General features: G+C 39.7%; 1 protein-coding gene across 3 annotated transcripts in view; it reads right to left on the bottom strand.

Moving 5' to 3' along the window:
* DIAPH2 (diaphanous related formin 2) overlaps nucleotides 1-24,928 on the bottom strand; it is a 737,850-nt gene extending 712,922 nt beyond the window's left edge. For 2 of the 3 annotated variants that reach the window (XM_051967764.1, XM_051967765.1), the window contains exon 1: nucleotides 24,410-24,928. In XM_051967764.1, coding sequence (XP_051823724.1) covers nucleotides 24,410-24,532 — 123 coding nt within the window. In that variant the 5' untranslated portion in view covers nucleotides 24,533-24,928. The remainder of the gene's footprint in view (nucleotides 1-24,409) is intronic. The other variant, XM_051967766.1, reaches the window with a different exon arrangement.
* Between the last annotated feature and the right edge of the window lie 2,471 nt (nucleotides 24,929-27,399).

Raw genomic sequence — 27,399 nt, 5'->3', positions numbered from 1 at the left:
TAAGATGACAGGAAAAAATAATGCGGAATGTTGGAGGGGATGCGGGAAAACTGGGACACTGATACATTGTAGGTGGAGTTGTGAACACATCCAGCCATTCTGGAGAGCAATGTGGAATTATGCTCAAAAAGTTATCAACCTGTGCATACCCTTTGATCCAGCAGTGTTACTACTAGGCTTATATCCCAAGAGATCTTAAAGAAGGGAAAGGGACCTGTATGTGCAAGAATGTTTGTGGCAGCCCTCTTCGTAGTGGCCAGAAACTGGAAACGGAGTGGATGCCCATCAATTGGAGAATGGCTGAATAAATTGTGGTATATGAATGTTATGGAATATTATTGTTCTGTAAGAAATGACCAGCAGAAAGGCCTGGAGAGATATATATGAACTGATGCTGAGTGAACGAGCAGGGCCAGGAGATCATTATATAACCTCAACAACAATACTATATGATGATCAATTCTGATGGATGTGGCTCTCTTCAACAATGAGATGAACCAAATTAGTTCCAATAGAATAGTAATGAATTGAACCAGCTACACTCAGCGAAAGAACTCTGGGAGATGACTAGGAACCACTACATAGAATTTCCAATCCCTCTCTTTTTGTCCACCTGCATTTTTGATTTCCTTCACAGGTTAATTGTACACTATTTCAAAGTCCAATTCTTCCTGTGCAGCAAAATAACTGTATGGACATGTATACATATATTGTATTTAACATGTACTTTAACATATTTAACATGTATTGTTCTACCTGCCATCTGGGTGAGGGAGTAGGGAGAAGGAGGGGAAAAATTGGAACAATTGTCAATTGTTCAAGTGTCAATGCTGAAAAATTACCCATGCATATATTTTGTAAATAAAAAGCTGTAATAAAAAAAGAGCTCTGATTAGAGAAAAATACTGCTAATAATGCTTTATATAACCTAACAAAAGAATAACAAAATTCATTTCTGAGAAACAAATTATCTGGCATATCAAGGGAAATCATGAAAAAAGGAAGGAATGAATGGGAAATGACACCTCTAGATCCGCAACTATATTATAAGGCAGGAGTCATCAAAACCGGCTGATACATGTTAAAAAACTTGAAAAGTAGCCCAATGGAGTAGAGTAGACAAAGAAGAATCAGAAACAATAGAATTAACTAATCTAAACTAGAAAAAAACTACTTACCTACCAAAGAATTTCCATTTATTAAGAACTGCTGGGGGAAAATGGAAAGCAGTATGGCAGAAATTCTGTTTAGATTACTGTCTTATTTCATATGCCATGATAAATTCAAAATGGATAAGTAACCTGCATATTAAAGATTATATACCATTAAAAACCTAGAAGAGAAGTACATCATCTACTTTTCATAAGCTTGACTAGGGAGTAGATTTCTAAGCAAACAGAGGATAATGGTAAAAGACAGAGATAAAATAGATCATTTCAACCACAAAAAACTGAAAAGCTTTTGCATAAACAAAATGGATACAACTAAGAAAAGGAAGCAATCAACTGGGAAAATATACTGTGAAATATCTCTGATAAGGGTCTGCTATCCAAAAGATATAGGCAACTAACAGAAATTTTTAAGACCAAAAGGCATTGCCCATTGGGGAATGGAAAAAGGATATAAACAGCTGTAAATTATTAACAAGCATATGAAAAACTGTTCTAAATCCCTAATAAGAGAAATGCAAATCAAAAGAACCCTGATGGTTTACCATCACCCTCCCCATGCCCATAGCAAATTGACAAAGATGACAAAATATGAGAATTGTCAGTGTTGGAGAAGCTATGGAAAGATGGGCACAAAAATGGTAGAGTTGAGAATAGGTCCAATCATTTTGGGAAGCAATCTGGAATTATGTGAAGAGAGAAAGGATAAAATGTCTATCCCCTCTGAATCTCTGAAGAGAGATTCTACTTAGAGGTATATAACACAAAGAGTCCAATAATTAAAAAAAGACTCCATATTCATCGAAATATTTATAGTGCCACTTTTATAGAGGCAAAAAAATAGAAACAAAACACTGCTCATTGACTGGGAAATTACTAAACAAATTGTGGTATGCAAATGTAATACACTATAAGAAAAGAATATAGCGAATCATGAGCAAACTTATATGAAATAATGGGAAAGTAAACAGAACAAGAGAAATAATATACAGTTATTACAGTAATGTGTATGAAAAGAAAAAATCAACACTCAAAACTGAATGCTATGAAATTATGATAACCAAGCTTGAGTTTAAGAGGAGATAAGAGAAGGCACCTCCCCACACTTCTCTGCAGAAGAAGGAAACTATGGTATGGAACACTTGTATATAACATCAGACTTATTCAATATATTGGTTAGTTTTGCTGAATTATATTTTCTCTGCTTTCATTCTTGGTTATAAGAGACAACTCTCCAGTAATGAACTGAACCAGCTACACCCAGCGAAAGAACTCTGGGAAATGAGTGTGAACCACTACATAGAATTCCCAATCCCTCTATTTTTGTCCGCCTGCATTTTTGATTTCCTTCACAGGTTAATTGTACACTATTTCAAAGTCCAATTCTTGTTGTGCAGCAAAATAACTATGGATATGTATACATATATTGTATTTAACGTATAATTTAACATATTTAACATGTATTGGTCTACCTGGCATCTGGGGGAGGGGGTGGGAAGAAAGAGGGGAAAAAGTGGAACAAAAGATTTTGCAACTGTCATTGCTGAAAAATTACCCATGCATATATCTTGTAAATAAAAAGGTCTAATAAAAAAAAAAAATAAGAGACAGCTCTCTAAAAGTAAGAAGGGAAAGGAAAACAGTGAAAAATATAAGTGATTGATGCATTGTTGGTGGAATTGTGAATACACCCAGCCATTCTGGAGAGCAATTTGGAACTATGCTCAAAAAGTTACCAAACTGTGCATACCCTTTGATCCAGCAGTGTTACTACTGGGCTTATATCCCAAAGAGATTTTAAAGAAGGGAAAGGGTGTGTAAAAATATGTGTAAAAATGTTTGTGGCAGCCCTCTTTGTAGTGGTTAGAAACTGGAAATTGAATAGATGCCTAGCAATTGGAGAATGGCTGAATAAGTTGTGGCATACAAACATTATGGAATATTACTGTTCTCTGAGAAATGACCAGCAGGAAGATTTCAGAAAGGCCTGGAGATACTTAGAGGAACTGATGCTGAGTGAAATGAGCAGGATCAGGAGATCATCATATACTTCAACAACAACACTATATGATGATCCATTCTGATGGACGTGGTGCTCTTCAACAAAGAGATGAACCAAATCAGTTCCATTTGTTCAATAATGAATAGAACCAGCTATACCCAGTGAAAGAACTCTGGGAAATGTGTGGGAACCACTACATAGCATTTCCAATCCCTGTTTTTGTCCACTTGCATTTTTGATTTCCTTCTCAGGTTAATTTTACATTATTTCAAAGTCCGATTCTTCTTGTACAGCAAAATAATTGTTTGGACACGCATACATATATTGTATTTAACATATACTTTAACATATTTAACATGTATTGGTCTACCTGCCAACTGGGGGAGGGGGTGGGGGAAGAAAGGGAAGAGTTGGAACAGAAGGTTTTCCAAGGTTCAGTGCTGAAAAATTACCCATGCATATATCTTGTAAATAAAAATCTATAATTTAAAAAAAGAAAAAGAAAATGTAAGTGATATAAAAACAAAATCTTTCAATTAAAATTTTTCTTTCTAAAGGAAAAGGAAGAAGTATCAATTAAAGATCAAATCACCAAACCTGCCTATGCAAAAATAATCTAATCTCCAAAATCTGGACTTATGTCAACTTTTCTAAAACACATCTATGTTGAAAAGTGAGGTATATTAAAGAAGCAAAAATAGTTTGGGAGACAGGCGTCTGTGTTTCTAAGGATCCATCTGAGCCTAAACCAATATTCTATCAAAAATTTAAATGCATGTTCTTTATTTCCGGGAAACAAAGTGAGGGGCTTTGCAAAAGAAAAGCCAGACAAACTAATATATTCGTGTATGTGTACATACTTGAATGCATGGATGTGTGACAGGAGAAGTAAAAAGTTAAATCCAAAGGGGAAGAAAAAGCTTAAACTGCAGTGGGTACAACATCATTTGAGTACTGAGGGCCCTGCTGCTCAAATATATCTTGTGTACTACTTTTCATTGTGCCCGATTTTCAAATAGTCTTTAATTCTAGAGCAGGAAGGAACTGCAGTCTCTACAAGTGACAGATGAGGAAATTTAAGTCAAAGAGGTCACGTGACTTGCTCAAGTTCACACAGAAAGTAAGCACTGGAGGCAGTGTGGCCAGCTGCCTCCTAGGTTCTCCATTAGACAGTGGCAAAAACCCTAAAGAATTCCCTATTGAAATGAAACATCATTTAACAAGTATTTATTTACTGAGCCCCTAAAATATGGGAAGCCCTGGGAGCCACACCAAGTTGTGTTGGATACCATAAACCGAGTCTACTGAGGGGAAATGCGACAGCCCAAAGATGCCGGGTCATCCAAGGCACTGTACTTGGCCAAGCACAAGCACAGAGACAAAGGAGTAGTAAGAGAAGGTGTCACAGAGAAAAAGCATTAGAAGCAATTTAATGCCATGGCATTAGATAGGTAAGAAGAATTTAAAGAGGGAGATGTCCAAGAAAGACATTTCAGGATGAGAGGACTTGAAAAGCAAAAGCAACCAAAAAAACAAAAAGAGGAAAAAAGCCCAAGGAATATTTAAGGCCAAGCATGCAGGCAAACTGAGCTATAACAAGGGAAGCAAAGAAAGGAAAAGCTGGGAAGAGACTGCCGCCAGGCCCTGGAAAACCGTGAATTGAGGCTTCGGGTGTTTAAAGTTCAGCATCTAGGAATCACTAGTGTCATCACAGGGTTTTGAGCTGAGCAGGCACAAGTTCCTAGCTTTGCATTAGGCCAATTATTCTAACAGCCTATCTATAGGTCCTATCTGCCTGCACTACACTGCAAACTGGCAGAGAAAAGAAATGAGAGTGTAAAGTACTTCCAGTGAACAATGCTTTCTATTGTCCCCTTAATCTCAGTTTATCAGGTGAGTCCCGGTCCATTTCACTTTAATGGCTCCTAATGAAGGAAGTTGATACAGCATAGTCTCACTCTGAAGAGCCTTTAGAAATACTTCAAATGAGGCTGTTTTCATAAAGTTAGCTTGCAAATGCATCTAGCTCTACCTACTAGGTAGGGTATCCTCCTCCACCCCCACCATGCACATCAAACTTTTCATAGTCATTCATACTAGAAATTTCAGCTAAGATCTTCCCCCTCTCAACTCTACTTCCAGGACAGGAGATGCCATATAAATGGGCTGAAATTGAGAATTTAGTTCAAAAAGTAATTTCCAGATTATGTCTCAAGTTTGCTTATGAGTTAATTCAATTATATTGTTGAAGTCGATAATTAATTTCAATTTAAAGCTATAACTCAATTTCATCTTCAACATATGTGTTTAGAACTGTCTCTAGATGCTTCTAGTTATATATATATATATGTTGAGCATCTGTTTCAGGTCACTTGGATGTTATCATGATTTTTTCAGTATTGAGAAGAACCAGGAAAAAAATTAGTGGAAAGGTGGAGAGAGCTGAGACAAAACACAATCTTCACACCTTCTGCAATTAACACCTACTCTAAAGAATCCTTACCATAATCATTTATTAAGCCCTTATTGTATGTAAAGCACCCAGTTTACCCCCAATAAACTAGCCTGGAATCAGGCTAGGAAAAAGTAACTGATGGTTCAATTTAAAAAGAGATCTATTAATTCTGACTGAGCTTGGATAATTAGGTGACAACAGAATAGAATAGAAAATTATCATTTTCTTGAACTCTTCCCATTGGAAAGAGGTTGAATTGATTTTTTCACTTTTAGCCAAAGGAGAGTGACAAATAATGACTCAGTGGGTTAGCTTACCAGCACAGTGAAATTTCTAGTTTTTCATATTAAAAAAAAAAAAAAAACTTTCTAACCTCTTTAGAACTTCAGTACCCCCACTGATTCCTTCAAACAACAACCCAGATTTAAAAGAAACTGGGGGGGGGGGAGGGGTAGGCTCAGAATTTTACAGAAATTTCATCACTATGAGATACTTCTCACCACTCATCTGAAGATGTAAATCATATAACCTGTGTCCTTCCACTGAGAGGTTAGGTGATTTACCCATGATCACATGATCTATATGTGTCAGAGGTAAGGCTCTGAGCCAGGCCAAATCTTTCCCTTTCTAATATTCTGCAGTTTACACGTGATGTTCTATCTGCCATCAACGTGCCTCAGCACAGACTGCTCTCCACATCTGCAATATACTACTTCACAGAATCTCTAGCATTTTTCAAAGTTTTGATCTTATATACCTCTTCCTTTTGGAGGCTTTTCTTAATCCTCTCAACGGACAGTGTTCCCTCCAAACAAAGTCCTTAGCCTTACTTCAAATGTATTTGCCTACATACGTGCTGCTCTCTCCCTCACCCCCGAAAGAATGCATGCTACTTGAAGAGAGAAACTTTTTCACAGAAAAAGATGGACTTCAAGAATTGGGGAATGGCTAAGTTATAGTATCCGTGATTGTAATAAAAATACTACATTTTCATATGAAATAACAAACACAAAAGAATTAGGAGGAAAATGGGAAGAATTTTAGGAAATGATAGAGTGAACTAAGCAGAATCAGGAAAACAATATATGTGATAACTACATTAACATAAATGGAAAGACCAATAAAACCAAAATGGAGTGCTTCACAACAAATTAAAAGTGCAAAGTTTGTATTGGGAAGAGCTGGGAAAATGGACCTCATGTACTTCAGTGAACATAATAGGGACTATGTGTATGAAACACTCAAAATACTGTCTGACATCGTCAATGTGTTGCTTCATTTAGCACATTGTTGTTTTTTTAAAATTTATTCCCAGATTAGACTTGTTAGGGAAAGAGGAAGAGAATGGTATGTTCAGAAATGAGTTTGAAATAATAACAAATGATATCAATTGAATAAACAAAGAAAGCTACTTTGAAAATTGAGCTATTTCAGGAAGAAACTTGGGGTCAATAAATAGTACTGCCTAATTTTTCCAGTATAAGGCATAGTTTCCCAAGTAATAGACATCCTTCTTTCCTCCTCATCGGCACCATCCAAAAACTATGTACTGATGGGCCCATTCAATGATTTTCCATCCAACTGGATATCAGAGTCTGGATAATAGGCATTCTTCATCCTCTTGACTGTTCCAGTAAATAGGTTGAACTCTTTAATGAGCACAGAGATCTCATCATTTATAGGGAAACTCTCTTCAATTTAAAGTCTGTGCTGGACATCCTCCATGACAATACCCATGTTAAATATTCATCTCCTTTATTCTTAAGATGTTGTTTAAATTTTCAAGGCATATCATATGTTTTGTTAAATGTGTTAAAAGGATGGTTTATCCATTACTTGGATGAAAACATAGATACTTGCATCTTCATCAGGTTTGAAGGGACAAAGCTAAGGAGTGGCAGCTATTATACTACATAACAAAATCCAATAACAATGAGTCTAACGTAAAAATGAAGAAATGTAATGGGTATATTGTTTACCTGGTACACATTCAGAAGAGGGTGACAAGGTTAGTCAACTAGAGACTAAGCCATAACACTATATGATGAGTTGAAAGAACTGGGAATTATGTTATCTACAGAGAAGACTTGGGATGGAAGTGTGGAAGAATGACTACTGCTTTATAAACTTCCAAGTACTATATCAAATGTCTGCAATGATTCAAACAACAGAAAAGTCCTCATGGGGAAGAACCGGATATATCATACTTGGTCCCACAGAACTGGAACTCAAGTGTGAAAAAATGGAGGAGGCAGATATCAGCTCAATCTAGAGAACATTTTCCTAAAAATATCATCTCTCTAAAATGGTATGGGTTACCTCAAGACATAGGTAAGTTCTCCATCACCAAAGGTATAGCAAGCAGAGATAGTTCTTTTCAGGGATTAGGCTAAGTGATCACTGAAGCCCCTTTCTGACTGCTATAATTCCATTATTCCACTCAAGAATGCTTCACTGAAATAGTGGTTAAGAGAAGGCATTGGGGCATTCCAGACTGGGAGGTAGGGGAAAGAAAACATTTTTTTTCTAGTGTAACCCTTTCATTTTATTTATGTATTTATTTATTATTCTTTAAATAACTTTTTATTGACAGAACCCATGCCAGGGTAATTTTTTACAGCATTATCCCTTGCACTCATTTCTGTTCCGATTTTTCCCCTCCCTCCCTCCACCCCCTCCCCCAGATGGCAAGCAGTCCTTTACATGTTAAATAGGTTACAGTATATCCTAGATACAATATATGTGTGTAGAACCGAACCATTTTGAAAAGAAAACATTTACAAAGGTATGAGAAGATGGGAAAAAAACCCATTTTCTAAACCTGAGTTTGGCTTCACTGAAAATGAGAGCTATAGAATAACTGCAGATAAAGTGGAATAGATTTGGGGTGAGATTAGGGGACACTAAATATAGATATTTAGGGCTGAAAACACTCCCAGAAGTCACCTAGGCCAACCCCCTCATTCTACAGATGAGGAATCTGAATTTGGACTTTTTCATACATGTTCAGAAATCACTGAAGAGTAGAGAAAGCCATTCTGAAAGCAGTTTCCCAAAAGAATACCGGGGTAGCCAAGTGATACAGAAAATAGTGCCTAGAGTCAGGCAGTCTTGAGTTCAAATCCAGTCTCAGACACTTACTAGCTGTATGGCCCCCAGACAAGTCACTTCAACTGTCCACCTCAGTTTCCTCTTCTGTAAAATGAGGATCATAAGAACACCTGCCTCCCAGGGTTGTGGTGAAGAGCAAATGAAATAATAATTGTAAAGTGCTTAATATAGTGCCTGAAATATGGTAAGTATTATATAAATGCAAAGGAGTTAAGAGAAGACCAGCCAAATAGCAGGTGCCAGATGTTTTATCCTAGAACATTATGCCTATTAAGAACTGGAATCTCTAACAGTTGATTTAGTAAAGTCTCTATAAAACTATACTACCTTTTAAACGAACTCTCCACAGTGAACTCGGTAGAACAAAACGGCCTCTCCAGCTATTACTTCAGTCAACCCCTAGGGGAAGAAAATGGAAGAGAATAGACACAGTATCTGAGCAGCACACCAGCTGCCACCACCACAACTGCTATTGACAGGGCCGCCAAGCCAGCCAAGCGCTAAGTGGATCAAACCAGCAATTCAACCTCAAGTACTACCTCCTCTCACCTCTGGTGCACATAACTCAAGAGCTCTGGGAAGAATAACGTCCCCCAGACTACCAACCCTCTCCAGTCTGGACCCTCAAGACAGTGTAGAAGAGAAGACTTAAGGAAATGGGATCTGGCAACCGCATCTACTAGAGATTCAGCCCCCACCTCCTCTGGACATACAGCGACTGAAAACCAAAAGAAGGCAAGTTCTCAACAAGAGAATCCTTAGCGTTGTCAAATGATTCACCCTCAAAAACAGATGTTGCTTTATCAATGAAAATGATATGAAAAAGATGAATTGCCATCTGCTTTGCTTCTACATCTTAAGGACCACTGGGCCTTCCCATATGACCAGCAGCTGAAGCTGCCTCTCTGTGGTATCTTCCCCTGAAAGAATGGGCCCTCCTAGAGAGCAGAGACCATCTTATTTTTCTAACTGTATTCCCTAGGATTAGCACAGAGCTTTGCACGTAATAAGTGCTTAATAAGTGCTTTTTAAAATTCATTCATCTATTCACTTTTTAATGGAGGTTTTTATGTAATATGGATTTTAGAATTCAAACCCAACCTCTTCATTTCTTAGCTAAGAAAAACAAGCCCCAGAAAGCATTAGTGGTGCATTGGGGAAAAAAGGAATCAAGGAACCCGAGTTTGAATTCCACCTCTGACGCTTGGTGACTCAATGAACATAAATGATCAAGTCACTTATGGAATACTGAAAGTGGTGTCCTCACCTGGAAATAGGGATGGAAATAGGGATATTCCCTATCTCAAAGAGGTGTGGTGAGGAGAGGAGCCCTTGTAAGTGTGTTATTACTTTTCATAAATGACTTACACAAGGTCACAAAACTTAAGCAGAGACTCAAACCCAAGTCTTCTAACTGCTAGCTTGCAGAATTCAGCTAGATAATGGCCTCTTATCTCTGTGTTGGCCCCACTTCTCTAATTTCAAGGAGTCTTTTAAAAATCTTTTACATCATCTTCATTCAGTACTTCTATTTCTATCTAATGGTCATTTGCTGCCTTGGATCTCTTTATCTAACATGTAAGGCAGAAAAAGACAAAGTGCTGTATTTTTTAAAAATTGATGAGAATGCTCAAAGAACTTAAAAGAACCAGCTGAAAACATTTGATTTTCCAAGTGGGAATAGACCAGAAGTTCTTCATCTTTTTTTGTGCCATGGACACCTTAATTCTTCTCAGAATAAGGATTATAAATAAATGAAAGAAATGCTAAATTTCAATTAGAAGTCAGGGAAAACAGAGATATACCTTTTTTTTTCTCATTCGTGTTCAAAGACACCTTGAAATCCATCCATGAGTGCCCTTGGTTTATGGATCCTAGGTAAAGAACTTTGGGACTAGATTAAGATCTAAACTTTCTCCCCTAGAAAAGGTTACCTGAACATTATTACAACTAATCTGAGAGGAAGAAAAGTAACAAAGTTTTTCACAGTCACTGTATGTTAATGGATAAGCACCTATTTTCATGCTTGCAATACCTGTGTGAGAGCTTCATTTACAGTAATCACTTCTCCCTGGAATCTGCCATAAAAACAGGTCGGCAGCAGTCTTGGTTGCAAATGACTCTCTAACCCTTCATAGATCAAATTGTCCCCATTTCTTAAAGATGTTACAATAATCTCAGGCTAATAATGCTTTTAGCCAAAAACATTTTAATTTTTCTCAAAATTACCTTTTTTTTGGGGGGGGAGGGATTAGAGAGGAAGGAGGCAGTCCTTTGACTAAAGCCAAAGGAAAAAGTATGGCTATGCAGGAGACCTGAGGCCAATTTCACTATCAACTTCTAATTTGGCAAAGGGTTACAAAATGGGCTTCTGCTCTCGATTTCTATAATTAAAGAGAGTCAATATGTGGGCTAGACAAGGGACTATACTGAAGAATCGATACTAAATGTCAGCCAGCATGCTGTAGTGGATGGCACACTGCATAAGAGGCAGAAGAACTAGATTCCAATCTTCATACTACTGCTGACTAGCTAGGGGTACCACCTTTAAAAGCTTCAGGTGCCTAAAAGTAAAATGGGGAACACCATCTAACCCGAATAAGAGGGGATCCTAATCAGGTAAGCTTTTGAGGTTCCAAACTGTAAGAGCTGATTAATACTCGATAGTTAGTTAAGTACCAAGAGCAAATTAGGCACTGGTTGATGATGAAAAAGAATCATTCGCCCTAGAAGCTCAGCAGTTTATGCCACATGTGGACAGAACATTTTAGGAAGGATATTCACGGAAACATCTAGAGCAGGTGTCCCTGAACTTAGGTTTGAAATACAGTTTTGACAACTGTATTTCATTATAATAGATTTCTTTTATGACGTATTTATTTATATTTATAAACACATCGACTCCTAAAAATTTTTTTGAAGAATTCATTTTCAAGAGTGCCAAAGGGATAAATGACACACACAAAAGTCAGTAATTCCTGCTCAAAAACAAGTGTCTAGAATGTTGAAGGACCTGGAAAAGGAGGTGACAGTTCCACCACATAGTATCCTGATCAGAACACATGCAGTTTGGTATTCAGTTCCAGAAAGACACTGACACAGTGTCACAAACTGCTATCTGAGAAAACTGAGAGGCCTGGAGACCATACCAAACACAGGGCACTACAGCAAAATACAGAGCAGGTGAAGGAAATGAGGATATTTTGTTTCATGTGCCAAAAAAAAAAAAAATTTGAGAAGGGTGAGGAAGAGTTTTATAATCACTTGATTTGAATTCAAAGAGCACTTGCTTCTGCTTGGCCTCAAAGGGAAAAACAAGGAAGAATGGGAAGAAATTTTAAAGAAGCAAATTGAAGCTTGAAATAAGGAAAAACTGGTTCCCAGGTATGAGAGCTATCCAGGCTGTACTTTCACACCTCAGGAGAGTGAGCACCACCACCCTCCCCCTCAAAGCTGGTCAGGACTTGTTGAGTATGTTGTAGAGTGGATTCCTGGTCAGGTAGAGCTAGATCGGAAAGCCCATGAGGTTCCTTCAAACTTTGAGGTTCTGAAATTTACAATTCATTTAGAGTCAAAATATGATTCACACATCTCAAAACAAAACGAAGATATACTTGAGGTAGGGCTGTATTAGCCCAGGGATTGGGTACCTCAAATTAACTAACCCTAACTCTCTTGTAGAAATTTTTCATAGCCAGGCCTCTCCTTACCTTCCCAGTTCCTCTTATACCATACTCCCTCTTAGCACAGTCTGCACTCCAGAAACAGTGTGGGCTATTCACTACTCCTCCCACATAACCCTCCATCGACCAACTTTGGGCTTCTGCATCGGACCTTCCCTTGTGCCTCAGATGCCCTGTACTTTCCACCTTCCTGGCTTCCTTCAACTCTCAGCCACAAGTTCACTTCCTGCAATTAGTCTTTCTCTGTCCCGAATAATGTTGATGCTTTCCCACTGAGATTTTGTCCAATTTATCCTGTAAATATCTTGTTTTAACATTGTTGTTTGCAGGTTATCTCCCTCGATTATATTGTGAATCCCTGAAGGTCAGGGACTGTTAGAGCCCTTCTATTTTGAGCACTTAGCATAGTAGCTGATACACACTAAGCATTCAATAAATACTTGTTGACTTGTTTCAGAGAGTAGTGGTCTCCAAAGTAGAGGCCACAGTGTAACTTCAAGGACATATGATTAACAGACTGGAGGACTGGAAGATAAGCAGACCCTCCCCAAACAGCCAATTGTGGGGGAATGTTTCTAATACAACTTTACCACTGAGTTCATCCAATCCCATCTCTCTCACAACTGGCTTCTCATAGCAACATTATTTGGCCCTCAGGGCAGATTAATCTACACTCATGTATCCACACAAAGAAGGCAAAATTCCTCACCACCACCCCCAAAATCCCAATGCCTGTCCCACAGATCATGAAAGAAAGCCATGGCAGGTAGCCCTCATTAAGTAGGCTCCACACTCTGTAAATGTTCCATTCCGATGACCCCTTTCCCCCATTCCACTTTCTGTTTTTCAGCAGTAAAAAATAAGTAGACATGGATAAGAAACCTCACAACTATCATTCCAATGTCTTTCCCATCCCCCATCAAACTACAACCTCCCAAATGTCCCTATTCCTCCCCACCTTCTCCCCAGCCTCCCAGATTCTCCACCTCCTTTCTCTTCGAATGCTCACTCCTCTGAAGCTGCTCTCTTCAAAAATCACCCATGATGTCTTAACTGCCAAATCTGATGACCTTTTCTGAATTCTCAGCCTTGTTGACCTCTCTGTAAGATTTGATACTGCTGACTCCGTTTTCCTAGATATACTATTCCACTATTCTCTCCTCTCAAGGTTGCTGAAATGAAGGAATGAAAAAGCATTTATTTTAGAGGTTCTTAATCTGAGAACCATAAACTTTTTAAAAAAATATGTTGATATCTGCATTTTATTATAATTGGTTTCCTTTGTGAGCCTATGTGTTTTTACTTAATACATTGAAAAAAATTATCCTGACAAGTCCATAAGCTTCACTAGACTAGGAAAAGCGTCTGTGACGCAAAAAAAGTTTAAGGGATCGGACATATTTATTTAACATGATTTATTTACTCTTTATTATGTGTCAAGCACTAAGTTAAATACTAAAGATATAAATACATTTGTGGAAACTGTCCCTACCTTCAAGAAGGTCATATTCTAATAATGGAGGCAACATATGCAGGAGTGGTGACCCAGTGCAATATTTTAGTAGGAAAAGTTACAGGAGGGGAGTGGAATCCCAGGGAAGGAGACAAACACATGTTTTCAGGTAGCAGTGACAGACTTGGTTTATCACGGCTCTTGAACTGGATAAAGGGGAGAAAGTAAGACTAGAAAGCAAGGATATACACTACAGAAAAATGCCTTGAAAGAAGATGGTGAGTCTGGGTCTGCATACATATAGAGTGGGGCAAGTGAGGCACTCCCCACAATTAGGTAGAGGGATGGGGTACCTTAGCTGAAAAGGTTAAATTTTCCCAGGTAAGGTCTTTGGTCTGATGGAGGTGATAGTGGTATAAATGAAGGAAACCTGAATTTGACTAGATACAGTAGGCTAAAGGAAGTCTTCTTTAATGAGGGTAGAGAAAGGAGAAGATCAGTTCTCTAAGTCAGAGTCTCGGGTGACAGAGGATGGCATAGGGAGTAGGATTTTATTGTATCACTTCTAAAAAAATTTAAAAAAAAACTTCTCTACATACAAACATGAAAACAAAATATTCAAACCTTTTAAAAAAAATTTTCTAAATCAAAAATTCCAGTGCCTTTTAAATGCATTCATCAAGAAGTAGTTCAGGCCAATTCCAATAGACTTGTGATGGAGAGAGCCATCTGCATCCAGAAAGAGGACTTTGGGGACTGAGCGTGAATCACAACATGGTATTTTCACCTTTTGTTGTTTGTTTGCTTGCTTTTTTTCTTTCTCATTTTTTTCTTCTCATTTGTTTTCCCTTTTTGGTCTGATTTTTCTTGTGCAGCATGTTAAATGGGGAAATATGTATAAAAGATCTGCACGTGTTTAACATATATTGGATTACTTACCATCTAGGGAAGGGGGTGAGAGGAAAGGAGGGGAAAAAACTTGGAACACAAGGTTTTGCAAGAGTGAATACTGAAAACTATCTTTGCATATGTTTTGAAAATAAAAAGTTATTATTAAAAATCATTCATTAAAAATATAAAAGTGTAATACCTTCTAATTTGTTTACAAGAACTGATTGACACCTGTAAGGATAGAAATTTACTAGCTCAATTTCAACAAAAGCCTCTGTGTAATTGGAGCATTAGATTGAAAAAAATGAGTATTATTACTTAGTAAGCATGTGCTGAACTTTTCTTTGTGAAGGGTCTTTTTCTAGCTACAACAGTTATTAAAACCAGGTATCAGAATCAACTTACCTTAAAAACTAGAACTCTGAATCACTGTGTCACAAAGTGTTAAATCAAGATTTTCAAAGATAATTAGTAAAAATATTGTTAATTTTTTTTACAAGCAAAAACATTTTATACTGTTAAATGAGTTTTAAACTATTTCCTTTTTCAGAGAGGCAGAGTCACCTGAGCTCTCCCGCAAGTCCCTCCAAATACCTTTAGAGAGTGACTCTAAATAAATTCTAGAACAGTAGAACCCACAAAAGATGGAGTGAAACACTTTTCTAGCCTAAGACAACTTAGAAAGTCAGCAGGAAAGACTTCTTATACTAAGGAGAGAAAAGAGCATGATCCAGCACAGACCAGGCCAAGCAAACCAGGATCAACTTAATAAGTGACAGCAGTGGTGGTTTCCAGACCTTTCAGTCCACAGATGATAAAGAGATAGAGATTTACAGGGGTCCCTGTGCTGGCACTGGGGGCAGGACTCTCTTGCACTGTCTGTACTTGGATTTAAGTCACAGTCCTGGGTCTTAGTCCCTGCATGAAGAGGAGTACTAGCAAGGCAAAGCTTGCAGCTAGCGGCAGGGGAGCAGGGATACAGCTAACAGTTACAGAGTATAAAAGAATGCTTATGGTCACTCACAAAACAGTACATAGTAGAAGACATCAGTAAACATACCTCTCCCTAGATCATACACCTCAGAGAAGCCAAAAACTTACAGGTCCCCAGAGTTATCTCTGAAAACAGCTACACAAAAACCCTAAACTTGAGACAGTGCCCCCCTCTACTTGGGAAACAGAATCCCAATTTAGCACAGAGTTTTTAAAAAACCAAGAAAGAGGCTGGAAAATGAGCAAACAAACAACAAAAAAAGAAAACTTTGACCATACAAAGTTACTAAGGGGACAAGATCAAAACACACACTCAGAAGAAGATAACAAAGTCAAACTTCCTGCATCCAAAGCCTCAAAGAAAAATATGAATTGGTCACAGACCATGGATGAGCTCAAAAAGGATTCTGAAAATCAAGAGAACTAGAGGAAAAATTGGGAAGAGAAATGAGAGTGAAGCAAGAAAAACATGAAAATAGACTCAATAGCTTGATAAAGGAGGCACAAAAAATACTGAAGAAAATATTACTTTAAAAGGCAAAACAGATCAAATGGTAGAAGAGGCACAAAAATTCAATGAAGAGAAGAATGCCTTGAAAAGTAAAACTGGCCAAATGGAAAAACTCATACAAAAATTCACTGAAGAGAAGAATCCTTTCAAAAGTAGAATTGGCTAAATGGAAAAGGGAAAAACAAAGCTCACTGAAGAAAATAATTTCATAAAAGTTAGAATTGGGCAGGGAGAAGTTAATGGCTCTATGAGACACCAAAAAACAATCAAACTAAAAAGAATTTATAAAAAGAAAATAATGTGAAATAAATCATTGGGAAAACAACCAACCTGGAAAATAGATCCAGAAGAGATAATGTAAGAATCACTGGACTGCCTGAAAGTCAAAGAGCCTAGACATCATCTTTCAAGAAATTATCAAGGACAATTGCCCCGATATTCTAGAATCAGAGGGCAAAACAAAAATTGAACGAATCTACTGATCATCTCCTAAAAGAGATTCCAAGATAAAAACTCTCTGGAATTTTTAGCCAAAATCTCAGACCTCCCAGATCAAGGAGAAAATACTGCAAGCAACAAAAAAACAAACAAGTGAAATATCATGGAACATGCAGTCAAGATAATATAAGATATAGCAGCCTCTACATTAAAGGATCATAGGAACTTGAAATATAATAGTCCAGAAGCCAATAGAGCTAGGATTATAACCAAGAAACCTACCAAACAAAACAGAGTATAATCCTTCAGGAGAAAAAAAAAAGGATAGTTAATGAAATAAAGGACTTTAAAGCACTCCTGATGAAAACACAAAATGGAATAGAAAAGTTGACTTTCAAAAGAAGAATAAAAAGATAAACAGGAAAGTGAAATCATAAGAGATTTGATAAGGTTAAACTGTTTATATTTCTACATGGGAAAATGAGATTTATAACTCCTAAAAACATTGTCATAATTAGGGAATTAGAAAGAGTAAACATAAAAAAGCAGAGATGTGAGTTGAATGTGATGGTGTGATTACCTAAAAAAATAAAATTAGGGGATGAGAAAGAAGAATGCACTTAGAGAAGGAGAAAGGGAGAGGTAGAATAGGATAAATTATTTGGACATAAAAAAGGCCTGAAAGAGATTTTCCAGTAGAGGAAAAAATGGGGGAAGTGGGGATGGGAGCACATGAGCTTTCCTCTTATCACAACTGGCTCAAAGAAGGAATAAAAAGACACACTCATTTGGGCATAGAAATCTGTTACCACACAGGAAAGTAGGAAGAGAAGAAACTAAGAGAAACAAGTGGGAGCTAATAGAAGAGAGAGCAGTTTGGGAGAGGTAAAAGACAGAAGAAAAACATTTTTGAGAATGAACTGGGTAAAAAGGGAGAGAGAGTAGAATAAACAGGGGGAGAGGGGGAAATAAGAAAGAGAGAAAGAGAGATTGAGAGAGAGAGAGAGAGAGAGAGAGAGAGAAAGAGAGAGAGAGAGAGAGTGTAAGAGTTGGTAACAGTCGAACTTAAAAAAATAACCACTCCTCAACTGATAAATGGTCAGAGAGTATAAACAGGCAGTTAGTTTCCCGACAAAGTAATCAAAGCTATCTATAGTCATATAAAAATGCTATAAATCACTATTGATGAGATGATAATGTTGAAGGAAATGTGGGAAAATTAAAACACTACTGTACTATTGGTGAAGTTATGTACTGATTCAATCATTCTGAAGAGCAATGTGGAACTATGCTCAAAAGGCTATAAAACCTAGAATATCCTTTGACCAAGCAATACCATTGCTAGGTCTGTATCCCAAAGAGATTTTTTAAAAAGGAGAAGGACCTATGTGTACAAAAATATTTATAGCAGCTCTTTTAATGGTGGCAAAGAACTGAAAATTGAGGGGACATTCATCGGTTGAGGTATGGCTGAATAAGTTGTACACAATAGCGATGGAATGCTACTGTGCTTTAAGAAATAATAAGCAGGGTGCTCTCAGAAAAACTTGGAAAGACTTACATGAATTGATGCAAAGTGAAATAAGCAGAACCAGGAGAACGCTGTATACTGTAACAGCAATATTGCATTTACCTAGTCTCAGCAAAACTATCATCCAAGACAGTTCTGTAGGACTTCTGATGAAAGGTGCTGTCCATCTCAAAAGAAAGAACTGTTGAAGACTGAATGCTGATCAAAGATATTTTTTCTTTACTTTCTTTGTCTTTGATTTGTCTGTGTTTTCTTTCATAGAATCACTTAAATGGAAATGTGTTTTGCACGACTACACATGTATAACCTGTGTCAAATTGCTTGCCTTCTCACTAGGAAGAGAGGGGAGGGAAGAAGGAATTTGTTACTCAAAATGTGAAAGAAAAAAACGAATTTTAAAATTGTTTTTACATGTAATTGGAAAAAATAAAATATGAAATAAGATTTAAAAATAAAATATTTCTTCATGTCATCATTTTTATTTAGCTGACATCTTATAATATATATAATTATAGCACAATAGATTCTGGGTATAATTTATCAACGTACCTATCCATGTTGAATAAGTAGGTTCAAAAAATGTTTACTAGTTGGGTGTTTAGAGACTACTCTTTCAGAGAATCAAAATGTCCACAAATGTCTCAGCACAGTTGAAATCCCAAGTTGAAACATGAGCACCAAACAATCCATCCCAGTATTTCTTCTTAAGAGATGACTGTGTCTTGACTTGCAGTCTGGTGTATAGTATATAGAGCACAGGTCTTGCAACAGGAAGACCTGAATTCATATCCTTCCTAAGACATGTCCTATCTGTGTTAAATGAGAATAATAATTGCACTGATCTCACAGGGCTAATGGGGGAACATATATGCCATGCCTAACAAAACCTTAAAGTGCCATATAAATGCTAGTTATGATCAAGACTAAACAGCATACTTCTATCTCACCTGACAAAATGCATTCATTTTAAATGATTCGTTTAACATGCCTAATTTAGCCTTGCAGTTAGATGATATACTCAAGTCAGAGACTAACTAGACGGTTAAGTCATCACACACACAAAATCAAAGTATCATTAGTCAAGATTTGACAAGTGTTAAAAACAGCAGGAAGTGACTACACTGAGTAGATCTCTCAAGTAAACTTGAACATTTCTAGCTTTTAAATCTTGGACAAAATCCATTAGTTTCCCCCAGAAGGCAGTTAAGAAAAATGGGTCTCCTTAGTACTGATTAAAAAGCTCATGCTACATTAATAAATTAAAGTGATCCCCTTTTACAGGAAACATGTCCTTGAACTTCAGTTTTCAGGAACCATACAGAATCTAACTGCCTCCCAAGAAAAACACTTTGTGTTAACTATGACCAGTTTCAACAGCTAAGTGGGGGAAATGGGTCTAAGCAACTTTACTACTGCCGCTGTTCCCTCAAATCAATAGCTCTTATAAGACTGAAGATTTGCAAAAAAAATAAACAACTGTATGAGACATACTAAAATCTTAACAAAGGCCATGGTATTTTTTATTCAGGCAAATAGTTTACTTAAATTCACAGGTGAATTTTCTTCATTACAGATCACTTATGTCAGTTTGTAGTGTTCTCCACTGCACCTCATGGTGCCATATGGGCACTTTCCTCCAACACTGTCTAAAACTATTTTATATTAATTCCAGCCAATAATTTTTGTTTAAAAAAGAAGCTATCTGTAACACTGCTCATAAATAAGAAAACAGTAACTCTAGTAATAATTAGTTAAGTACAACAAGATAATGGAAATGCTTAGACAGAAATGTTTTATTCTACCAGGATAATTTTTTGGTTGAAAAGTCCAAGTGAATTCTTTCCTAAGAGGTCTTATAGCTTCCAACATTTTACTTTTAACACCCAAGGCCTAGATTTCAAAGAGCTCAACACTAGGGATAAGAATTAGAACTGTAATTTTCATTGGTATAGAGAATTCCCAGGTGGGGAATCTCTCTCCAATGCAACTGATCACTTTCTCTGCAAATAGACAGTTAAGAATAGCTGCCCAAGGTTAAGTGACTTATTTAAGATCACAAGGCCAGTAAAAGTCAGGGTGGGGCTTAAACTCTCCCAGCTCAAGGCTAACTTTCTATCAACTATGTCATGCTTGCCTTTCAACACTAAAGGAATGAAATGCTTCAAAAATAAATGCCACCAGTCTTCTGTCTATAATGCGTTTGGCTTAAAATGTTGTTCTCATAGGTTTGTTTTTATTTGCTTTGCCCAGTCGGCTTTTAAGATACATTGTTAAATTATTTATGCTATTTAACTTACACATTTAGTAGAAGGAAAAAAAAAACTTTCAAAATATATAGTAACAACAGTGTTTCCTTGCTTAAAGCAGTGTTCCATATGGGATAGCTTGAAGAGCTTTGGGAGCTGGAGCTGACAGTATCACGTTCAGCTAATAGCTAGTTTCACCACAACAGACCTATCTAGTTTCTTTGTCTAAGACAAGTGAAACATAAAAGATGGAACAGTACAAATGGCCAAAGGCGAGTTAAGAATAGAATCAAGGTGCTATTACCAACAAAGATAAACACTTTTCCTTGATAGGAGGCTTCTTAAAAGCAAAAGCTTCTTGTTAAATGGCCCAACCAATTACTTGCAACTTGCAACTACCAAATAATGTTTAAAAGTAAAAAGGTAGTTCTAACATTATACTCAAACCGAAATGACACACCCTACCACAAATTTAGAAGAGCAAAACTTCTAGGCTGTGATTTTGAGCTAAAGGGGATCCTCTGACCCTGTAATTTTGCTGATGAGGATCTGGGGAATGGGGGAGAAAGGTGCCCGAGGTCAGTTTTAAATGACATGCCTAAGGTCATACATGCATGTATGTAATAAGTATACAGAACTGTGGTCTAATGTGTAACCAGGAGTTCCGGCTCCCAATCCAGCAAGCTTTCCAATGTCACCAGACTCTGGTGATAGATACCTTCATACAAAACCTGGAAGTTTCTTTTTCTTTCTTTCTTTCTTTTTTTTTTTTTTTTCTGAGGGAACTGGGATTAAGTGACTTGTCCAGAGTCACACAGCTAAGAAGTTTTAAGTGTCTGGGGCCGGATTTGAACCCAGGTCCTCCTGACTTCAGGGCTGGTGCTCTATCCACTGTCCCACCTAGCTGCTCCTGGAAGTTTCCTCTGACAAGAGATGACAAAGTTGAAACAGTACCGAAGTAGGTAGGAGCCAAACACCAAATGAACCAAAGCTTGCTGTCTGAGACAAGTCACTTCCAGAGTTTGTGTGACTCATAAGAGTTTGTTTCTGTCCCAGAGTTAGAAAGAACAAAGTGGGTGCTCAATGACTGGGGAAGGGCTGAACAAATTGTGGTATGTAAATGTAACGAATATCACTGTGCCAAAGCAAAGTCACTTTGATGAATTTAGAGAAGCATGGAGAAATTTGTACAATAGATACAGGAGGACTCGAGGAGAAAGAAAATTTGCAATGACTAAAAAAAAGTCATACCAAAAATAAGAGAATGAAGACAAACACCAAGTAATTTTAATGACCTATCTTGGAGAAGAGATAAATAAATGCATCTCTCTCCTTTTGATAGAAAAATAGGAGAAATGCAAATGCATCTTAACTCACTGTCTTCCACGACAGACAAAATGGCTCAAGAAAAATGCAGGGGGCCTTCTGTGACAAATCAGATGGCATGTAAAACTGATTTTCCATTATCTTTTCATATGAAGCAAGTAGTTGTGGAAATGGCTTCTTTATGCAAGGTACTGCAGTTGACCTAGTGCTAGACATGGGGTCAAGAAAATCTGAGTTTAGGCTGGGTAAATTGTGGTATATGAATGTTATGGAATATTATTGTTCTGTAAGAAATGACCAGCAGGATGAATACAGAGAGGCTTGGAGAGACTTACATGAACTGATGCTGAGTGAAATGAGCAGAACCAGGAGATCATTATACACTTCAACAATGATACTGTATGAGGATGTATTCTGATGGAAGTGGATTTCTTTGACAAAGAGACCTAACTGAGCTTCAATTGATAAATGATGGACAGAAGCAGCTACACCCAAAGAAAGAACACTGGGAAACGAATGCGAACTATCTGCATTTTTGTTTTTCTTCCTGGGTTATTTTTACCTTCTGAATCCAATTCTCCCTGTGCAACAAGAGAACTGTTCAGTTCTGCAAACATATATTGTATCTAGGATATACTGCAACATATCTAACATATATAGGACTGCTTGCCATCTAGGGGAGGGGGTGGAGGGAGGGAGGGGGAAAATTGGAACAGAAACGAGTGCAAGGGATAATGTTGTAAAAAAAATTACCCTGGCATGGATTCTGTCAATATAAAGTTATTATTAAATAAAAAAAAAAAGAAAATATTAAAAAAAAAAAAAGAAAGAAAATCTGAGTTTAGATCTGGGGATCTAAACTGCTGCCCATCTCCTAGTCTATGTACTAGCTCAGATGGACTGCTCACCATGCTACACGCCTGGCCTATCTTTGAAACACTATGTAGTAGAAGTGCTGGAAAAACAAAGATCTTTGGTTTGCTCATTTTTTTCTGGCTGTTCCCCACCACCAGAACGTGCTCTCTCTCCTTACCTCCACTTCCCAGATAAAATACTATCTACTAGAGGTAGCCTTGCCCTTTGTTTCTTCATTCTACTCATTTTTTCCCTAGTCATTCCATACACTAATGGGGCTACCCCATTAGTGAGCAATCCTCGAGGGGAGGGGCTGTCTTTTGCCTCTTCTTGTCCCCCTAAATGCCGAGATCATAATAGGTGCTTTAAAATGTTTATAGACTGAATGACTGGTCATAATATCTACTTCACAGTTAAGCTCACGTGAAAGTGTGAAGTAGATAAAAGTAAACTCAAGTATGTATAAATATGAAATATAGAAATGTTTGATTTGTGATCTAGAGATAAGCTTGTAACAAACTGTGCTACTCTCTCCCATTCTCCAAAACAGCTTTCATTTCATTGATGTTAGCAGTCCCTCCAATGATGCGACTGACAAGTTACTGTAAACTCAAAACTTTCAGCGTTGCCTCTTTCATGTGCTGACTGACTCACTGGAGCAGACAAGGCTCCCCTTCCCCCCCCTTCCCCCAGATCTAGAAAACCCAAGTCGGGCAAGAGTGAAGGGGGAAGCTGCTACATGATTGCCCAATGTGATCCCTTCCTTTCCTAAGGCAGCGGCAGGAAGTAGCTGTAGCCAGTCAAACTTGGAGCTGGCTGCCTAGGGCTCTCAAACTTTCAGTTGGCAGCCAAGGAGAAACCCCACCCCACCCCCTGCCCCCCACCCTGCCCGGGCTCCTCATGACTGGTGCCCAACCACACCAAGGGGAAAAGGGGGGGAAGAGGGGAGAGAGGCAGAAAGAGATAGAGACAGAGAAAAGGAGAGAGAGAGAGAAAAGGGAAAGAGAGAGGGGGGAAGAGAGAGAAAGAGAGGGAAAGAGAAAGAGAAAAATAAGAAAGAGAGAAAAAGAAAGATAGAAAGAAAAAGAAAAAAAAAGAGAAAGAAAAGAAAAGAAAGAAAAAGAAAAGAAAAGAAAAAAAGAAAAAGAGAAAGAAATAAAAAGAAAAGAAAAAAAGAAAGAAAAGAAAGAAAAGAGAAAAAAGGAGGAAAGTAAGGAGCTGAAGGCAGACAAGTGTGTAGAGTCGTCTTCCTCGAGGAAGTTGCCTGAGAGAAGGAGGGAGAGGTGCAGCAGAGTCTGGGGGTGGGGGTGGGCTCCCCTGGAATAGGGGAGCAGACGCCGGCCCAGGAGGGGAGGGGTCCTCAAGCTGCTCCCCAGCCCGAAGCTCAAAGAGCAGCAACAGCAGCAGCAGCTACAAAGAGGGGTGGGCAGGGAGGGGCGCCGGCGCGGCGGGTACGCGCACAGAGTCCCGCGCGCCCGCGCGTGCACACCCCAGCGCCCCCGTGGGCTGGGCAGGCCCCTTCCCCAGTTCTTCAAGGGGCTCCGCCCTCCCTCCCCCACCCCCAGCAGCCGAAGGAGGGGAGCAGAGGAGGGGGTGGCTCTTCGCCCCCGCGGCGGGTGGGAGGCAGGCAGGCAGGCGGGGCGGGCGCGCCTGAGCTCGGAGGTGGGCGACCTCGGGGGCCCCCTACCTACCCCCCTCCGTCGCGAGTGTCTCCTCCAGCCCGCCCCCGGGCAGGACAAACTCACCAGCTTGGGCTTGTTTTTGGTCTCCTCGTCGCCAGCGGCCCGGCCCCCGGCGCTTCTCTTGCTGCCCCGACCCCCGCCGGGCTCCTCTCCTCCGGGGCCCGCCGCCGTCCCGGGCTGCTCCATCTTTCTCGGACCCCCGTCACCTGCGCCCTGCACCCCGCCCCGCCCCGCTCTCCGCCGAGCTAGCCGCTGGACCCCACCCGGGCCGCCGGAGAGAGAAGGCAGCCCTTGGGGGCGCGGCCGCCGCCCTCAGGCCCTGGGGGCGTCCGCCCCGAAGCCCACCGAGCCGAGCTGAGCCTCGGCCGCTCTCCTAAAGGACGGCCGGCGCAGCTGTGGCCAGAGGCGCGCCTGTGGCTTTAAGAGGGCCGCGGCACATGTGATTCCGCCGAGTGGCCGCTGACAGCCGCCCGGGCACTGAAAGCCGAGCTTCCGACTCCGGTGCCGAGTCGGGCCGCGCTACTGAGCATGCCCGGCGCGCGGGCTGGAGCCGGCCAGAGCGCTGCCTCCCCGTCCGCCAGTCCGCCCGTCTGCCCGGCCGGCCGGCCTCTCAGAGCGCGCCTTTCACTTCCCGGGGACGGGACTCTGGGGGACGGGCGGGGGAGGGAGGGCGCGGCGAGGCGCTACCCTGGGGGAGGAGCCCATCCTTCACTTGGGGAAGCGGAGGCCAGTGCGCTAGGCAAAAGTTGTAGTGACAGCTGGAGAGGCACCGAAGGTCACACCCTGCCGGGGCCACTAGGACTCCCGATTTCTCACCCCGTATCTACCCTCTTCCCCCCACTCCCATCCCCGTGCGTGGACCCTGTGGAAGGTGAGAGAGCTGGAGTCGCAGCTGGACTTGATCACCCACTGCTTGCATGACCTCGGGACTTGGAAATCCTGGCTAACCAATCTGCCACGGTGTTTGACCTTGGCCAACTCGCCTTCTCTAGGACTCAGTTTCCCTTCCCCTCCCCCGTGGAAAAGGAAGTCGTTGGAATAGATGATCCCAGAGGTTCCTACCAAACTCAGTTCTGTAACTAGTATCCTTTGGAAAGTCACCAGAAGCAAGACTTGACAGGCTCCTCACCTCCAGTCTACCCACTCCAATATCAACACATTCCGCCCAAGTGCAAATCTAATCGCGTTATTCCCTGTATGTACTCCATAAACTCTAGTGGCTCCCTATGGCCTCTAAGATCAAATCAAATCCTAGAGAGGTTAAAGCCCCTGAAGGCCTGGCCCCAGTCCTTTTGGGGCCTTATCACATTGCTCCTCATGGGTATGTTTGATCTAGCCAAACTGATCTTTTGTGAGTTTCTCACAACATGCAGCCTCCATTTTCCGTCTCTCTCTATTGTTGTTAATTCTCTCCCCAGCTTAGAATGCATTTCCACATCTCCAGTTTCTTTCAAAACTCAGCACAAGCTCCAGGTCCTTCAGCCATATTTCCCCTCCTTCCATATATTCCCCTTATATTTATGTTTAATCCCCTTATAAGTTGGTTGGTTTTTGCCTTCCTTTTCTTAAAGAGGACCAAAATGACCACTGTTAGGTAAGTTAGTACATTTCCGTCCAGTCAGATCACATGCCAGACACAAAGTACTGCCTAAATAAGTCCCTCTTTAATGCCTTATCCAGACAATCACAAAGTACTGCCTAAATAAGTCCCTCTTTAATGCCTTACCCATGCCGTATAGTGGAATATAAGCTCTCAAAGGTTTTACCAGAGAAGGGTTAGTTCTGGCCCATCCCACCACAATAATAAACCATATTTATGCAGCACTTCAAAGTTTGTGAGGCAATTTGCCTACTCACCTGATCCTCAAAACAATCCTATGAACTAAATACTACAGATTCCCACCATTGTTCAGAAGACCTTGAAACTCCAAGAGCTTACCAAACTTGCCTAGGAATCTCATAACCCCAAGTCCAGCCACTGGAACCCCATCACACTATTTCTTGAACCAGAAAAGCTTCGAAAATGACTATTACTTGAAGGCCAACAAGGGCACTAACTCTTCCTCTGATAAGTTTTTACAGGGGACCCATGAGATGCATAGGAATAAACCAAATGCTTAGAAACTTGAATTTACATTTTTTGAATTCTGAAGCTTGCAGACTAGGCTGATCGTCCCACTTATATATACAGAAGTAGGCTGGCACTTGCAAAATTCTAAAAACAAAACAAAACAAAAAAACTACCTCACCAAAAGTAGCATTGCCTTCCTGGAGAAATGATGGATTCCCCATTGCTGGAGGAATTGAAATGTTAACTGGAGCATTCCTTGCATGTAAAGAGATGGGATTCTATTCGCATATGGGCTGGAATAGATGACTTCTGAAGGCTCTTTCATTGCTAGGACTCTGGCCTTTGCTTTCATAAGGGGAGAGAAGGGACTATGATATGAGTCGCATTGATTTAGATGTTGTCCTGTAATTGATATAAAGGTGACATGGCTTTCAATAGAAGGTTTTGTTGTTCAGATAGTTTCAATATGAGTTCCATCTCCAGAGGAACTCTAATCATTTATGAATCAACTGAAAAGAGATGTCCCTGATCGATTGGGTTTATATTTTACTTTAAACTCAACCCCTGCTCTTTTAATTCTTGGTGTTTATTTTTCAGTATTTTGTTACAGTTAATGTCAACAATGAAAACCCTTTCCGATATGGAGGACGTTGGCCTCCGTTTGAAGCCAACAAACCTATGTTGCCGAGGCTGTCTAACAAGGACACGGTCAGGTGATTCGGGAACTGGCACCACCCCAGTTAGAGTCTTAGAAATAACCTTGCCCCACCTACACGTCTCTCTTTTCTTTTCTCTGTCTTGGGAAACAAAGAAAGGTTGGGCTAGAGAGACGCACCTGAGCCAAAGGGCAATGTGAGGAAAACAGATATGGCCCACAGCTGGGATTCTCTGAAGTTAGGAAAAAGCCACCACAGTATTTGGTTTCTTGTGTGCTTCCTTCTCCTCTATAAATCCCAGTCTAGGACTAGGAAACGTAAAAAGA

The sequence above is a fragment of the Antechinus flavipes genome, chromosome X (assembly GCF_016432865.1).
Source record: "Antechinus flavipes isolate AdamAnt ecotype Samford, QLD, Australia chromosome X, AdamAnt_v2, whole genome shotgun sequence".
Classification (NCBI taxonomy): domain Eukaryota; kingdom Metazoa; phylum Chordata; class Mammalia; order Dasyuromorphia; family Dasyuridae; genus Antechinus; species Antechinus flavipes.
The sequence above is the reverse complement of the archived record's forward strand: the minus strand, read 5'-3'. Positions and strand labels throughout refer to the sequence as shown.